The sequence below is a fragment of the Abrus precatorius genome, unplaced genomic scaffold, assembly GCF_003935025.1.
Source record: "Abrus precatorius isolate BTA unplaced genomic scaffold, Abrus_2018 Scaffold3, whole genome shotgun sequence".
Classification (NCBI taxonomy): Eukaryota; Viridiplantae; Streptophyta; class Magnoliopsida; order Fabales; family Fabaceae; genus Abrus; species Abrus precatorius.
This window is the reverse complement of record NW_020874373.1, coordinates 31,804,331-31,822,248: the sequence shown is the minus strand read 5'-3', so window position 1 is coordinate 31,822,248 and position 17,918 is coordinate 31,804,331. Positions and strand designations below refer to the sequence as shown.

The window sequence follows — 17,918 nt, the reverse complement described above, 5'->3', positions numbered from 1 at the left end:
AGATTGAAGAGGATGGATAATGAAGCGCGTAAGAATCTTGACGCGGATATCACTTGGTATCCTCTTCAAAGTTTGATTCAAGTACGGTTTTCCATTTTGTGACTGAATTGAACAATATAAGGCACGAGTTGCAACTGTATCACTTCAGTGTGTGTTACACGTCCAAAAAAGTGTCAAGTTTTCCCAGCAAAATTGGAAGTATTTCATCATGCTTCATGCTTACTAAACGGGGCTAGAAGGACTTGAAGTGCTTAGAAGTAAGCTACCAAATTAAGTAATAATTAGAAAATGTGGATTCACGGGTGGGGACCAACCCTTAACCCCATGGGAATGCATGTTGGCTTCCCATAATTAAGGACTCTCCCTCTGTGGTAATGCTTTCTGCGCTGTGTCTTGGGCAAGCTACTCCAATTTACCCTTTTCAGACTAGAGTCCAAATACCGACTCAAATTTTCATTCTCATCTCCTTTCTTTCTAATCTTATCATTCAATAAAATAATGTAGCAAATTAGGGAGTTTATTTTATATTTTATGTATATATAGAGAGAGATAGAGAGAAAGGATAAAACTTTTTTCCATGTAGTTAGAATAAAAAAATTGAATCCTAAAATTTCGGTTTTTTACTTGTGAGAAAAATATTAATTTTTAGTGCTTTGAAACTATCAAATTTACAAATATAAATTAGCACACATATTGATCTTATATATGCCCAATGAGAAATTTCTATTCTTATAACTCTTTTCTACAATTAAGAGACAAAAGAGTGAGAGGGAGAGAGGGAAGTGTAAGATTGTATTAAAAACGCGGAAAAAAAGTGTAAAAGTAATAAGCCATGTAGAAAATATGTAGCTTGTCCCCCACTGATATTATACGTAATTATCATAATTAAGTACTTAAATTAACCTTTAAATATGTTACTAGGACAATATTAAAAATATGATTTAAAAATTATATTTCAGTATGCTCACAGTTAGTTTAAACGTTTGTGATACAAAGTCTCAATTTTATAATTTTTATACAGGAGAAAAGGTATACTTCCACGTTGGGGAATAATTAATTAAGTAACCACAATATGCTGAACAAGACATGCTTTGACTGTTTTCGTCAGCAAGATCAATTTCTCACAAGCTGTATCTACATATTCTTTTACTTAGACTTTTCTTCTTTTCGATCTTATTCTGGGATAATTTTTCTACCTAGTCTTTGAACGAACCATGAGAGGAAACTTCCCTCGGCACAAAAATTCCCCCACAATTTTTGCACGTTAACATGGTTTTCTTGGAAGAACAATTATCAAATATACGTTATCCATATTAAATTTATAACATAAATTATCATATAATTTTTTAAATAAAATAAACCTTTAATTTTACTGTATATTCAAATTCACCCATAATAACGAGTACTTGTCTAGATCAATTCGATCATTACTGCTTATTTTTCATTTCAACAGCAAAGTAAAAAGCGTCTTAGAAATGTATGCCGAAGCTAACTAGTTCAATAAATGAAAAACCTTTTATATTTTCTCGAATGCACTTTACAGTTCTTCCACATGTGGCGAGTCCAAGATATCATAAGAACACACGCAAGCACCATGAATGAATTTGAGTCATTAATTTGACCAACAAAAAACACCCATTAATATTCCGTTACATATTTATTTTCTTTGTAATCAGTCTTCGTAATTTTTACGATGTTTGATTGTTTGAAGTGGACTTTTCCTCCTTAGCTACAATCAAACCACATCCACACTAGCTGCCATCTATAAATTCCCTCGCATTCTCCCATTTTCCCTACACCACACCGCCTTTGCAAACTGCAACGCAATTCGATTAATCCACATCCATTGCTACTATAGCAAGAGTAACCTCGTATACCTTCACAAGAAAACAAAAGAAACTAATCATGGGCTTAGAGAACAAGAGTCACCAGCTTCTGTCCGAGATTGCAACCAATAACAAGCATGGAGAGAATTCTCCTTATTTTGATGGGTGGAAGGCATATGATAGCAACCCATTTCACCCCACAGAAAATCCTCAGGGTGTTATCCAGATGGGTCTCGCAGAAAATCAGGTATATATATGTATAATTGTCGTAATTCTTGTACTTTAATTAACTATATACAATTTTTATGCCACAATGGCATATATTTATATCTATTTAACTTTATCTATATATATGTAGTTGCATATGTTTGATAATTTGACTAAAATGGGTGTGTTTTTTTAACTTCTTAACTTTCCAGCTCTGCCCTGATTTGATCCAAAAGTGGATAAGGAATAATCCCAATTGCTCCATTTGCACACCTGAAGGAGTGAACTGGTTCAAATATATTGCTAACTTTCAGGATTATCATGGGTTGCCAGAGTTCAGAAATGTAAGCAATGGAAGAACTTAATTATTATTTCGTGATATATGATTGAGGTAGCACATGTTGTAGGAAATTGGGATTGATGATTTTAACAAATGGGTTTTGTAATTTTATGTAGGCTGTGGCAAGTTTTATGTCAAAAGTGAGGGGTGGTAGGGTCAGATTTGATCCAGACCGTGTATTGATGAGTGGAGGAGCCACGGGGGCTAACGAGCTAATCATGTTCTGTTTGGCTGATCCTGGAGATGCTTTTCTGGTTCCTAGCCCTTTTTATCCAGCGTATGTACCCTCACTTTCATCATGTTTGTTTTCATTCATTGAATGATACTGTTTCACACACACATCAAAATGTTAAAAGTGGACAAAAATAAAGGCTACCAGGAAGTGTAGTCACTGTTTTGTTTTGATTAATGGGGAAGCCATTGGCTTCATTCAAGTGCTTTTCAGAAATGTTATTCAGAAAAATTTTAGTTTTAATGATTGAATTGAGTCACACCTCATTTTCCCACTTATCTAGTAATATTCTTAGTTTTTGTTGAGTTATAAAAAAAACCAAAATAAAATACGAGTTTACCAACCAGAAATAAGAACAATCAAGATTGAAGGTAAATATTAACTAATGTTCAATATATCAATCCAAGTAATACAAAAAGAAATAACGTATAAAATGTTCTGCATTCTTTTTAACTTAACATATTACGAATTGAAAGTTTTTGGTTTGTAGTTGAGAAGAGTATATTAAAAGTCAACCTTTCCTCAACTAACTAGGGAGGTGTCAACCTTCCGACTTAACATTTATTTTAGTGGCATGATACCCAACATTTTTCAGACAAAAAAAATTCAAATAAATTATTCGACCCAACGAGTTAGGTCAATCTTTGATGTTAAAACAATATTTTTTAGTAAGTGTCCTAAAACACTTGTTAAGGAATAAAAAAATAAAATTTTCAGAGTTGGATTTGAATAACTAAGCTCTTGCACGAATATTACTTAATAATCATTATCAATGTCTACTTTTAATGTAAAAGACAAAATATACTGTTTAATTAACACGACATTTTTTAACATACAAAATTAAAACCAGTATTCTTATTAATTTACTGTTACTTTTAATAATGATAAACCAAAAGCTTTTTAATCATCAAAGTTATTAATAATCACGAAAAAATTTATATTCTATTTTCCTTGAAAAGGAAAGATTTTTATATTCCAAATAATACTAGACAAGCATTGCTGAAAATGAATAATTCATAAATAAGAAAATTCCAAGAACATTAAATGCTTTTTAAGCACGCCCATACTTATTAACCTGCTAGGCTGCTACTGAGTGATTAGTCAACAAGCTTGTGTCGCCCGGTGTGAATCCAATTTTTTGACATTTGGTAAATCATAGTTGAGTGGACATTTGCCTTTGACTTTTGAAACTATGACCACCTTAACTAGAGTATGGAAACGTTATATTAATCAAATTGGAACATAGCAATACCAAGTACCCACACAGCTGTATATGCTTGGAAATTTTGCACGGTCTGACATCTTTATAAAGCAATTCAAAATTTTCATAGAAATTTCACGGCACGTCTTATTAAAGCAACTCAAAATTTGCTAAAAAAATTCATGGTATTTATGGCTAGCATGTGCTCTCAAAGCACGCACAGAATATTATTGTGCCCTTTTGTCCTTAGAATAATTTGCATTCAATTGACACAACGTTTTTGAAATTGGAACCAAATTCTTGTCTTCAGGAATAATAAATGTGTTAATTTTTTACCAGTACGTAGGAAAATCTCTAGTCAACTTTAAATCAATCTGACCATAAGGACCACATAGTGATCGGTCAAAGAAGAGAATTTCATACATATGACTTAATTAAAAAGTAGCAAAGTTAATATACATCACTTAATTATCAACATAGTTTCATCACGTGGTACAACAATGACATGGTAGATTTAACTGACATATTTCGCATGTTCTATTGCAGATTTATCCGTGACTTGTGTTGGAGAACTAGGGCGCAACTAATTCCTGTCCAATGTGATAGCTCCAACAACTTCAATATAACTAGAGAGGCTCTTGAAGAAGCTTACAACAAAGCACAAGAGGAGAACGTCAATGTTAAGGGGTTGATCATAACAAACCCATCAAACCCTTTGGGATCAACAATGGATAGGGAAACACTAAAGAGCATTGTGAGCTTCATCAATGAAAAGAACATTCATTTAGTGTGTGATGAAATCTATGCAGCCACTGTGTTCAGAGGCCCTTGCTTTGTGAGTGTGTCTGAGGTGATACAAGACATGGAGCAATGCAACCGTGACCTCATTCACATTGTCTATAGTTTGTCTAAGGACTTGGGACTTCCAGGGTTCAGAGTTGGGATAGTTTATTCATACAATGATGATGTGGTGAACAATGGAAGAAAAATGTCAAGCTTTGGATTAGTGTCATCTCAAACACAATTTTTTCTTGCTGCATTGCTTTCTGATGACAAGTTTGTGGACAAGCTTCTGGATGAGACTTCAACAAGGTTAGCTGAAAGGCATAACCATTTCACAAAGGGACTTGAGAAGATTAACATTACTTGCTTGCCAAGCAATGCAGGACTTTTCTGTTGGATGGATTTGAGGAGTTTGTTGAAGGAACAAACATTTGAAGGTGAAATGATGCTATGGCGTATGATCATCAATGAGGTGAAGCTCAATGTGTCACCGGGCTCATCTTTCAATTGTTCTGAACCTGGTTGGTTTAGGGTTTGCTTTGCTAACATGGATGACGAAACTGTGGAATTAGCACTCCAAAGAATCCGAGCTTTTGTTGGCAAAGAGAGAGGGACACCAAAGGAACTCAAACGTTGGAAAAGTAACCTTAGACTCAGCTTCTCCGGTAGAAGATTTGAAGAGAATGTTATGTCACCTCACATGATGTCACCCCATTCACCAATTCCTCATTCACCCCTTGTCAAAGCCACTTAATTGGACCAGAGCCATAAGAAATAATACGTATTAAGTGTTCATAACAAAACGTCTCATGGATACTTTGCGTTTGCAATCAATCTATCTATGATTATTTTTTAACCTATTTTCATAGTACTTTGTAATGGGGTTACAGGGGTTTAAGTGTATTTTGTTATGCAATCTATGTTTGTACTGTTGTTGTCCTTTATATATGGACAGATAACTCTATCGTAGTTAGGTAACTTAAATGATTAGTTCAATTAAAGGGATAAATAATATTATGATTTTTAAAAAAGTTATTCCATTATGTAAAATTAGATTGGATACTTTATATTTACGCAGAAAAGCATGCATACAATATACATTTCTCGTTTCTTGGGTATATATGTACAATTTATGAACAATAAGCGTTATTTCCTTTTAATATTAAAGATGCACCTATGATAAAAAAGAAAGAAAGAAAGGCAATAGTTTATTATTTGACGAAACTAGCGTTACAATAACTAATATGATTTCTCGTAGAATTGAAAATTAGTAGAGATCATTAGTCGCTAATGTTATATATATGTGATGTCATTATGCATGCGTGGCTTGATTAATTAGTTCCCCGTATATGTGCAAAAACAGAATGAATGGTTAATATATATACACACACAGCGAAAATAGCATGGAGAGTGAGTGAGTGGAGAGGTATAAGTATGTGAGATGTTATATTCAAAAATAAAATTATACAATAACTTATGTAACACTTTCTTTTCTCATCATATCATTCTTCATATCGCCGACTTCTCTCTCTCTCTCTCTCTCTCTCTCTCTCGTTTATAAAATAGTTCTATAAAAATTTTGTATAAAGCTGGATATGCTGCTTGCTTGCCAAGTGTGGTCATGATACTTGTCACAATGACTTTATTATGTGTCACAGCTTGAGAGCACTACACAATATAATGTGAACCTATAACTTTCTCATTAATTCAAGGCATCTCTTTATCCAACTCAATAACGTTCCCACTCAAATAAGTATTCATTAGAGTATAATTACCAAATTATCATTAGACTCACTAATGATTACATATTTTATTACAAAGGGATTTATGATGAGCTGATAATTTAGCTGGAATAACAATTTGGAATGATCTAACAAGAACTTTGTCTTGAAAAACCTTTACATCATGTATCTTGTAATGCATGCTTGTCGCAATTTTGTTTTCATTATCTAGAGTCTGGACTATACGTGGTTGCATGAAGTGTTGAAGAAATTTCCCTAGTGAAGATGGTTTTCCTATTTTAAGGTTGGGGTTACAATTGGATAGGTGCCTTTTTTTATTTGGTCGGGCGTGCAATTGAAATGAAGGGTATTGTAACTTTCAATTGGGGTCATTTTCCACCCTTTGGGGGACACAGTGACCCCACAAAATGGACACATTTTAGTATTTCCATTGAGTTTGCATGTCCAAATTCAATTTGTCCTTACTCTTTTCACGGCAACTAAACCGAACTTTGGTGTTTGATGACCCATAATTGGTTCACAGTGGCAAACTAAATCCAATTATTCTGACCCTCAGGGAATTGACTTGCTTGGGAGCTTTTCTTGCCGTCTGGGACATTCCTGTTCTTTTGCTATGCCTTAACAATAATATCAACAATAGGAAAATTGCATATTATTAGAATTACCTTATAAGCCTTGACAGTGATCACACACAACATGATCATATATGAAACAAATAAAATTGGCATCATTTATATAAATGGGTAAACTATGTACTTTTGACAGTGATGAGTCTCCTTTTATGTAACTTGAAAGTGCCACTGAATTTTAATTTCAGTAATCATCTCTTGAATTTTTTAAGGATCATGTTCCGCTTTGTAACAAGCAATGTAGAGTTTACCAATGAAAGGTAATATTTATTTATATCAATAAGAAAACAATCACATAAACTTGTGTGGTGGTGGAGTTTTGGTTGTAATTCCAACGTGGAATACTCTCCCATAAGGATCTTCAAATGCTAGCTTAGTCTTAGATGTAGAGATTTAGATTCGCTCAACAAATCCAAAACGTTCATAGATGAGTCGTATTTGATATTCCAAAAGGATATTGATTTGGAGTTACCTAGGTGCATTAGTAATCGACTAGAATTAATGTGCTACAAGATTAATTACTGATATGATATGCACTAGATCTATCCTCTTATATATGATTGCAGATCCCTTCGGTATGGGTAACTAAGCTCATGAAGTAGTTGATGACAAAATAATTTATACATTTTAAGTAATGTTTTATTTCAATCAATCTTTTAATCAAGTTGAGTTAACATGCATGCATTTGTAATAAAATGTTAAAACTTATGTTTCTAAATAATGGATACTAATTGCTCCCTCCGTTTTCTTTTTCTTTGATAATTTAGCAATTATATTCAATTATTTATTTATATTCTTTTTTATAATTTTATTCATAATAATTAATTTGTGTTTGATTGAAGATAATATATATAAAAACTATTCATTAATATAATAAAAATCAAAGGGTATTTTTCGATAAAATTTAAAATATTAATTATTTTAATGATTCGGTATAAAACTTTAAATTTGATTGAAAAAAGCAAGAGGGAAATAGTAAGAAGAGTATATAGTAAATGACGTGGCATTCTTACAGCCATTTAAAAGTCTCAAGTGGACCCAACATTTCGATGGACCTGGTTCAAAATTTTCCAGTCCATTTAAAAGACCTCATGTTTTATTTCCATTCATTTCTCTTGAAATCTATGAGGGGAATCCCAATCAATCCCATTTCACGATCCAGGCATATGCTACTCTTTCTTTGGTTCAATAATAATAATAATATTAATAAAACAGAGAAAGAAACCACTAGAGAAGAAGGAAGGGATCCATCTATTTTTCTTTTCCCGTTTGATAAGAAATAAATTATAAAAAATAAGCAAAATTAATGAAGATTTTCATAGGTGAATAGATGAAAATATGGAGAACGGGAGATGTACAATTTTTAATGCAATAAAAATTAATACTTTATACTTTTCTAAAGATATTTTTTCCCTTTATCTACGACTTGTTATTTTTAGTAAAGGCATAATTATCAGTTTAAGAAAAAAATTATTTTTTCACATTTCTTTTAACACCAAACAATTAAAATTATGTTAATGAGCTATATTTTTTAGTGCATTATAAAAATTTTTAACAATGATTGATCTGACATGTATTGCTGTTGTGTGTAGGGAATTCTTATAGAAGTTGAAATTGCCAGTTTATTTATAAGGATCACATTCATCCTCAACCAAGCATTATGAGTTTACCAAATAATGATAATAGTTATTTATATCAATAAGGAAACAATCACCTCTTACTCGAACTCAGATTGTGTAATCAAAAGCAATTCCATATATATGTAAATAAAACAAGCAGGGATACTCTATCCAGTATAAGGATCTTTAATTACTTAGATATCAAGATTTAGATTCGCTCTACCCAATCCAAAATTTGTTTTGGTGATAGTTGTCGTCTAAAATATTCCAGATGGATCATTATTAACTTTATATAGGACTTAGCTAGATTCCTTAGTAACCTTGTAGAATTCATATGCTTATACGAATGAAGAATATAAAATGACAACCATCGATTCTTTGAGCACTATGCTCTCATGCTTATGATGGTGGGTCCTTGGGTATGTTTTGTGGACACCCAAGATGATAAATTTATACATTTTCATTTTTAGATATATTTTTTCTCACCAAGAAACTTGGACCACATAGAATGACAAAAATTGTCTAGATCTTTTAAACGTTTGTTTAAATTTACATTTGAATACTTATAAATTTATATTATATTCATGTTTACATGTGTTTTTTTAATATACTTTAAATTTCAGCCTTTTAGTTTACATGCATTTTAAATAAAAAGGAAAAAAATTATATCTACCTATGACTACTGAGTATAAGTGTATGCATTCTTAATATTAGAATGCACCCAAAAGTCCTTGTCTTGATCATTCTCTTCATTTTTCTTGTATGATCTTCCGTAGTTACTTAAGTTTTCTTGAAACAGAAGTTTTAGAAAGAAGAAAGTTATCTTAATTTGTCATCAAGGCATGCCACAAGGAATCAGAGAGTGTTTTCATATTTTTCTATATGTTTAATTTTAAAAATGTATATTTATTTCTTTAGATTTTTAATATTTGAAAATAAATAATAATTTCTCTAAAAGTATACTGAATCAAATATGCTATGAATTGAGTAGTTTTTGTTTATGGTAACTACCTCAAAGTGCCATTCCCATAATCATCAGTGACGTTATTTTCAAATGTCATTAAAAATGTTATTTAGATACACACACTAAAATTCTTTTATTAGAATTTCAAGTTTTTAAAATAAAATAATAAATTCAGTATTTACCTATGAACCAAATATATACACACACTAAACTTCTTTTATTAGAAGTGTCATATGACATTTGTGTAATTTTCATTTTTTTTATTTCTTAAAATTTATTACTTCATCAATTAATTTATTCATATAATTTTAATTTTTTATTTCATTCTTTTTAACTTATTTTATATATTTTTTAAAGTTACTTTAATTTTAAAAAAAGAGTAATTTTTAATATAAAAGTTGTTATTATATTATTAAATAGAAAAAAATATATACATTAATATAATACTTAAAAGTGAGATAAAAATATATTTATACTATACATTAATTTAGCCTTTTAATTGTTTAAGATCTTAATTTCTTTGAATATTAAAAATGTATTTTTCAGTTTATAACTTAAAAAATATCATTTTGATAACATTTGAAGAATTTAACATTAACAAGGACCTAATAAGATTAAATCAAAATTTATCTTTAATATTTTATATTAATAATAAATTATATGTGTCATATTGTTTTAATCAAAATTTATGAGAAAGAGATTATGTTCTATTTTAAAATGGGAAAAGTTGCTTGACTCAAAAATTATTTAAGAGGGCTTAGATTTATATTACTCCAAAGAAACGAGTGAGGAATCAAATTTGTAACTTACTCCACTTAAATCATATTACACACATTTTTAAAATTATTATTATTGAAGTTATGATGATAATTTATAATGACGTTTTGAAATGCGCAACATTATATATGATAAAAAATTATTAAAATTTTTAGAATTTACTAAGATACATTAAATTTTATAATTTTAATAAAAATTAATATATATAAATTCTTATTAGATATAATATTAGACAGATTTTAAAAAATCAAACTTAAAGTTTAACATCACTTAAAGGTGATAAGATAAGTTACTTAGCCCATGTCGGTTGATAGATAAAACGTCTACTTATTGAGACCTTTAATGTTTTATATTTTAAAAATTATATTTTATGCTTAAATTGATTAAGAAAATTTTAATTTGATAGATTAAAGAAAAACATCAAATAGATCAGACTTAAAAAAGCCTTTGGTTCCAAATTTTAGAGTATAAATCATATAATTTAGTAGCTGATTCCATTATCTCTTACGACTCCAGGATCACTACTCATATAAATAATATAATGATGAAATAAAGATTAGTGATAAACAATCAATAACTAATAACAAATTTTATACTTATTATTAAATTTCAGTCGTTAAAATTTTTCATAATGTAAGAGTGGAAAAGTTTATTCAAACTAATATATAAGTAGTTAATATTTTCTTATAATTTTTGTTTTATTATTTATTTGAACAAATTTTACAAAAAAATAAAATCAAAGTAATTTATTTCTATTTTATTTTAATATATTTTACTGTTAAATTCTTAAATAAATTATTATTTGAGAAAAATTATTAAATAACTACTTAATTAAATTATATTCACAGATACACGCTACAGAAAAATGCGGAAATTTATCATGTTTCCCTTAGTTTATTTATTTATTTATTTGTCTAGTCCCACTTAGCCTTGTTAAACATATTATTATAATAACATTTTTTTAGTTAGATAATTGGGCTTGGGCCTCCGTATCAAACAAAAAATCTGTTATAGCCAAGATTTGGAAAGAAAAATGGTGAACTATCAAAATATTTAAAATTCAGGTAACTAAACTTTTAAAATTAAAAATTCATAAAATGTTTTTTCATAATTTGAAATTTAAATTCAAATTTATTTTTTGAAAAATGAAATGTTTACTTTAGCATATATTAATAAAAAATACTCATCAATGCCCCCTAAGATACTAATTAAGAAATTTAAAATAAGTTTTTTACTAAAAAAAAATTAACAATGGTTTCATCTATATAATTTCCAATATATGTTGTTGTGATTTCTAACAAAATTTTATCATTTTTTAATCTCTTAATCAATGCCCAATGCTAATTATAATAAGAAACATGTAAATATTGGATTAATTTGTCACATAAAAGGTCATTTATCACGTTAACTCTTAAATTAGGAAAGTATTTGTATATTTTTAGAGCCATCAACATGGGCTTAAGTGCATGGGACAACCATTTCTAGCGCTATGTTTAATCCTCCAAAAAAAAATATCCTCCTACCCATAATCCCTTTAATTAATAAGAAAATGAATTGTTCTAAGTTATTCAACCCTAAGATATATGGGGTTAGGTTCAAGTTATCCATAGATCATTGATCATAAAAAATAAGAATTAAAAAGAAATTATGTTACTGGTTAATAATAATTGCATAGGGTACGGTATCTGGGATATGCTTGATCTATTGTAAATCACTCATATTCTTTACCTTTATTAATTGATGTAAAAAAATTGGTGCGTTGATATATAACCTTAATTTTATGTTTAATCAAAGCATACTAATTTCAAAAGTCCAAAGACACCTAATCGTATGTTTAATTCTAAGCCTAATTCTAGCATTTTATTTTATTTTATCATAAAAAATAAAAAGTTACGAAGTTTCTTCAAGACTAAAGGATCTATGACTAATTCTTAATAGTGATTCATGGTTATCACTAGCTAGTAAAAAAAATTGACACATTATAGAATTTAAACGTATACCCTCTCACTAAATATATTAACATCTCACATATATAAATACAATGTGAACTTATATCATCACATCAACCTTTTAATTAATCCTAATTTTACCATTTAACATTAACTTTCTTAAAAGAAAATTGAATTAGCTTGCAAGTTTGTTCCCTTATATCTGTAAACTTTTCATTTTGCAGAATTTTTTATTTTATGAACTTTCTGGCTCCTATCCCGCAAGGATTAGGTTGAGATAGTTTATTTAATACTTGTATATATTTTAAAAATATAATTAAGTAAGAACTTAACTTTTATTTTTATAAAGAAAATTCTTATAGGTAAAGTTGTGAAACTAATATTCGAGCACATGACAGTTGTTAAATAAAGTCCTCCTCAAAATTATAATTATAAAATTCCAACTCTTAGTATTACAGTTTACAGATAAAATTCATCTACAACCATAATCATTTTTATTATGACTAATCACTGTTGAATACTTAATTTTCAATTGAAGGAAAAGTATGTAAAAGATATGTAATTTCCTTTTTTTAACATTTATTTGTATTAAGCTGTAATCGTTAGATTAAGGATGGCACGCACATGATTTGAATGAAAAACAATAAAAATTGTTCTTATGTTTAGATACATTACATAAACTTTTATTTAATTCTCTGAATCTATATTGATTCCTTTTTTTTTTTCCCTTACTTAGTTTACATTCTTGGAATGACAACGCTGACGAAGATTAATCAATGATGAACGCACCGGCCAAAATCTTCTTGTCATTTCACGCATATCAGCAATGACGTGTGGTTTCTATAAATCTTGTCATTGATGATTAGAATTCTGCATAATGCATGCAATGGCGTTGAAATTCAAAAAGGCTTTTCGGTAAGAAAAATCATATGAGAGAATTCTAAATAAAAAGAAAGAATGTTTATTTAAATTATAACAAATAAAGACATTTTTAACTATATTAATTGTTAAAAAATTATTGTAAAATTTGTTCTGATAAAATACTCAATTCATTATTTATATTTATGTTTATTTATTTAATATATAAATTATTAATTTAAATGTTTTTAATATAGATAAATTTAAAATACAGTATAAATTTATGATACATAATTGTTTTTTATAAATCTTGATGAATTAGTTATTTGTTTCTTATAAATAAGTTTGAAAGAAGATAATATGAAAAAAAAAATGAGAAATGAATGTAAGATAGAGTAGTTGTGAAAATATAAAATTTGTCATTTTTATTCTTTGTTCTTTCTGTGTATATATTCCCCTTGCTTTGATTTATTTGATAATTATCATTCTTAAAAGCCATGGAAAGTGAAAAATAAGTTCTAAATCACTAAAGTGATACTAACAAGTGCCATAGTCCTCTGTTGTAGGCGGAATATTTTAGGAGCAATAACATAGTAAGCTGTAGACAAAGTTCAAAAGCTAAATACAAAAATCCGAATCTGCATAGAATTATTTACAAGTATTTAATCACATGCCTATGGTTTGCAATGTACAAGAAGTACAAAGAGTAAGTGTTGTCTACATGTGGATTATGGATGAATACAAAAGCAAAGAAGACATGCCACCTAAAAGTTAATTAATGTGGTAGCTTAGGTTATTCTGTCTTTAAGGAGGAAGAAAAAACAAAAAGGAATAGAGATTAAAGAGATTACTTTAGTTGTACACCACTAAGTAATGTATTAAAAAATAAGCATATAGATCTGATAGATAGGCATGAACCACACCTTCAAATTATAATCAAACAAATAATGATTCTAAGAACAGAAAAATCCATAGGCTACCTGCTTCCCAACAAGATAGAGGGTGAGGCTCAATAGCACCAGAAGCCTACTATATAAAAAAATTGATGAGGATCATGATAACTTAGACCGACCATTTACAACATGGGACCTTGAAAATTCAATCATTCAATATAGATATGAACCAATGGGACCAAAGAATCAAGTAAGTGGCCATGTGTTATTCACTTTTCTAGTTGTATTTGTAACACATATACAGGGATAGGCAGGGTTCTGAAAAGGGGTGAAAAAAATTTGTGTCCCACCCTCAAATCTCAACTACGTGATGGGGTACCTTGCTTTTCAGCCACCATGTCCCACATGACAAAGGACATGACAATTCTAAAGAATAGAAAAAAGAAAGAAACATTTTCTTCATGACATCAAAGTGGCGGTGAATGTGATAAGAGATTGAGACTTCTCCCATCATTTTGACCATTATAAAAAGCATATGCAATTGGCCCTTTATTCTTTCTCTTTTTTTTTTCAATCTTTTTCACATAATTTCTCTTGACATCATCAAAGTACGTACAAACTAATTACTGATTCTATTTGTTTATACATGCATGCAATTTAGAGGAAAAATAGTATGAAATACACTTTGTTTTCATTTCAAAATAAATCCCCCCAAAATTTTATTCCTTCTCTCTCTACACATTGCTAGTGTCTCAAAACAGCTAAAGAGGCATCACCAAAATATTTACAAAAACTTTCTATCTTCTTGATTGTGGCCTCCTATAGATGATTGATGAAAGAGAAATGATTCCATTACTAGTAGAGAAAGTTTTATATATATGTGTCATTCCCTCATGTTTCCAACGCTTGGTATTTAACAAATGACACAAGCATTGGGATTCTCTTCCATGCTTTGAACATAGTAGTATGTGGTCATGTGAGGATTATAAGCCCTATAAGCCTTGACCAACTCTAAAACTGGGTCTGGTGGTGGGGCTGGTGCAGGCTCTTTCTTCTTTTCCTCTTCCTTCTTCTCTTCTTCTTTCTTCTCCTCCTTCTTGTCCTCTTCTTTCTTTGGCTCTTCCTTTTTCTCCTCTTCTTTTTGGCCTTCCTCCTTCTTTGCCTCATCTTTCTTCTCTTCCTCTTTCTTTGGTTCTTCTTTCTTTGGCTCCTCTTTCTTCTCAGGCTCCTTTGCTGGACCTACTAAGACTATATCTGTCTGCCAATACTTGCGCAATTTGCTCACCACATTAACTGGATCCACAGTTCCTATCACTGTTAATTTCTTCTCCTTCATGTCCATTGAGATGACATCAATCCCTACACGGTTCCACAAGTACATTGTTAGGAGTTCTTTGCTTTAGAAAAACCAATTTCACATGAACAATCCTATATGATCAAATAACTACAACTTCAGATTTTGAGGAGCCCAATTCAATTAGAACAAACAAATCAAACAAAAAATTCCTTGTCCAAGAATTAAATTAATTTCTTCAATAATTGTTCATTCAATGTAACATATGTTAGTACCCCTTATTCTTAGTTCGCACAATAATCAAGTACTATCACATAAAGATGTAAATATGGTACATTTAGATAGGAACCTATCTTCGGTTGAAGTGTTACTGACAATTAAATTTTTCATTCAAATCAAGAGATATTGCTGAATAAGTTAGTAATTGAAAGTTGACCAATATAAATTAAAACTGTCATGTTATATATTGAGTGAACTTAACTCACAGTTATAAAGGTTTAAGCAGTGCATTTGGATCTGCTGATCGAAATTTTCGATTACTTTTAAACACACCACTCATATGTTTTTTTAAATAAATTTGCAAATAATGATTATACGAATCTACCCCAAATTTATTTTGATTTAGCAAATAATATACTGTCAAAAATTAAGGTAACCCCAATAAGAGTCCATAAAATTTCTCTACTCTTGATTATATGGACCAATGAAAGAGGAAGCAACCAACCATATCCCTTTAAAAACACGAAAGACCAATTCAAAATATTTTGACATAACCGCAGGACAATTTATGACATGCCAACTAACAATGTATTGGATCGTTGTCAATTATAGAAAAGAAATTGTTTTTTTATTTCGAAATAATGGGAAGAAAATAGCTACAAGATAAAATCATAATTAATTAAAACGCATTTGGTATGTCTTCATCCTTAAAAAAAAAAAAAGACATTCGATACTCTGTAAAAAAATGTTCCAAATATTCAATATGGTTATATCTAATATAATAATCAAAATAAATTTGTTTCTTATACTAGTATCACATCATTGACAGTACACATTTAACAAGTTTGAATATCATAATAAGTATTTTTAAAAATATAGTAAAAAGACTATATAATATGATTAAAATATAGTTTTTTTGGACCAAAATTAGCTGAACTCGTTAAAATAACCATACAGAAAGCTGCTAGAATGTCACGTGACAATGATTTGGGGGTTGCGTCAGCTATCAGGTTAGCTATCACTCTCCCAGACCCAGATCTCAAAATTTTGTGACATTCCCCTGATTTGGGCATTCCCAAATCAAGCAATTTATATATCAAAATAAATTTAGAAAAATGGGTGAACAATGATTTGGTACCTGAAAGTGTTGAGACTGTTTTCAACGCCTTCTGCTTGGCCTTGTCATCTGGCAAATCTAACTTGAGTACAAACTTCTGCAAGCAAAAATAAGATCCAAGAATGATCATTCATTTGGTCCGAATTCAAATAATCCCAAGGTAATAACTTTATGCCAAAGAATATTCATAGGATATATAACACAATATTAATCATATATCCAAATAAAAGTAACGCACTTTGAAACCACACAAGTTCTCTATCAAGTACCAACCAAAAGGTTGCTACTTTATGTGTACCCCATATGCTCAATTCAACCCACAACACATACCCCATATGTTCAATCAAATCAACAACCATGAATCTAATGAAGAATATAGCACAACCCAGATCTTAACACAAGACGGTGAAAAAAAGAAAGAGAGAAAAAAAAGCATAAAGTGCATAGAGAATCAAAAGTGAATTAACCAAGCAAGGTTCTGAGTCAAAGTTAAGAAGTGAATTATGAATTATTCCTTTTCGAAAAGGAAAAAGAGAAAGCAAAGGAAAGGAAAATCAAAACTAGAAAGTGGGAATCATACCTTCATTTTTTATTATATGTTTTGGAGGGGGGATATTGTATATGCAGATCAAAGGAAGAGAAATGCGAAAAAACTTGAGAAACTCAGAAGAAGAAAAAGGTTTAGATGAATGAGAGAAGCTAAGGTAGAGATAGATGAGAGAGGAGAAGAGAGATTGGAACACGAAATCGAATAATGCTATGTTGAAAAAGATAGAGAGGAAGGAGTTGGACACACTTTAATACCAGAAAATCCGAATCAAAACAAGGTATGCAGAATAGGAGAGAGAAAGAAAAGCTAGAGAGAGATAGAGAGAGAAGAAAACAAGGTACTATGGAGTAGTAATCTAAAAACATTATACAAAAAATAAGAATAAAAATGGAGTGTGTAGTGTAACGGGTGAAGGGTTAGAGGGCATGAGAGACAAGGGGGAGCCCCTCTACGCATGAAACAGTGATAGCAGTGCATCACTCTCTCAGCAAAACGCCACGCGATGCTTTGGAGCGTGTGAGACTAACTTGTTAAGGCCCACCACAGGTCCACAGGATTAAATTAGGTAAGGGTTGTAATTTTTGCCTTTTTTTATATGAAAAAATTTAAATATCAAAATATGAAAATTTGAAGAAAATTTTTCAAAATACAGTAAATTAATGCATATTTTCGTCAGCAATTTTTGAAGTAAAAATTTTTGGTACTTTAAACTTTAATT

At 30.0% G+C, this 17,918-nt stretch overlaps 2 protein-coding genes across 2 annotated transcripts; one reads left to right on the top strand and one right to left on the bottom strand.

The window, feature by feature from the left end:
* The first annotated feature begins 1,905 nt into the window (after positions 1–1,905).
* LOC113862976 (1-aminocyclopropane-1-carboxylate synthase 1-like) lies at positions 1,906–5,343 on the top strand. Its single transcript, XM_027496316.1, has 4 exons — positions 1,906–2,073; positions 2,246–2,377; positions 2,490–2,650; positions 4,353–5,343. The coding sequence occupies exons 1-4, from the start codon at positions 1,906–1,908 to the stop codon at positions 5,341–5,343; spliced, it is 1,452 nt and encodes a 483-aa protein (XP_027352117.1).
* A 9,215-nt stretch (positions 5,344–14,558) lies between these two features.
* Positions 14,559–17,574, bottom strand: LOC113861652 (heavy metal-associated isoprenylated plant protein 39). Its single transcript, XM_027494613.1, has 3 exons — positions 17,231–17,574; positions 16,672–16,747; positions 14,559–15,379 (listed from the first exon to the last, which is right to left on the bottom strand). The coding sequence occupies exons 1-3, from the start codon at positions 17,234–17,236 to the stop codon at positions 14,934–14,936; spliced, it is 528 nt and encodes a 175-aa protein (XP_027350414.1). The 5' UTR covers positions 17,237–17,574; the 3' UTR covers positions 14,559–14,933.
* Between the last annotated feature and the right edge of the window lie 344 nt (positions 17,575–17,918).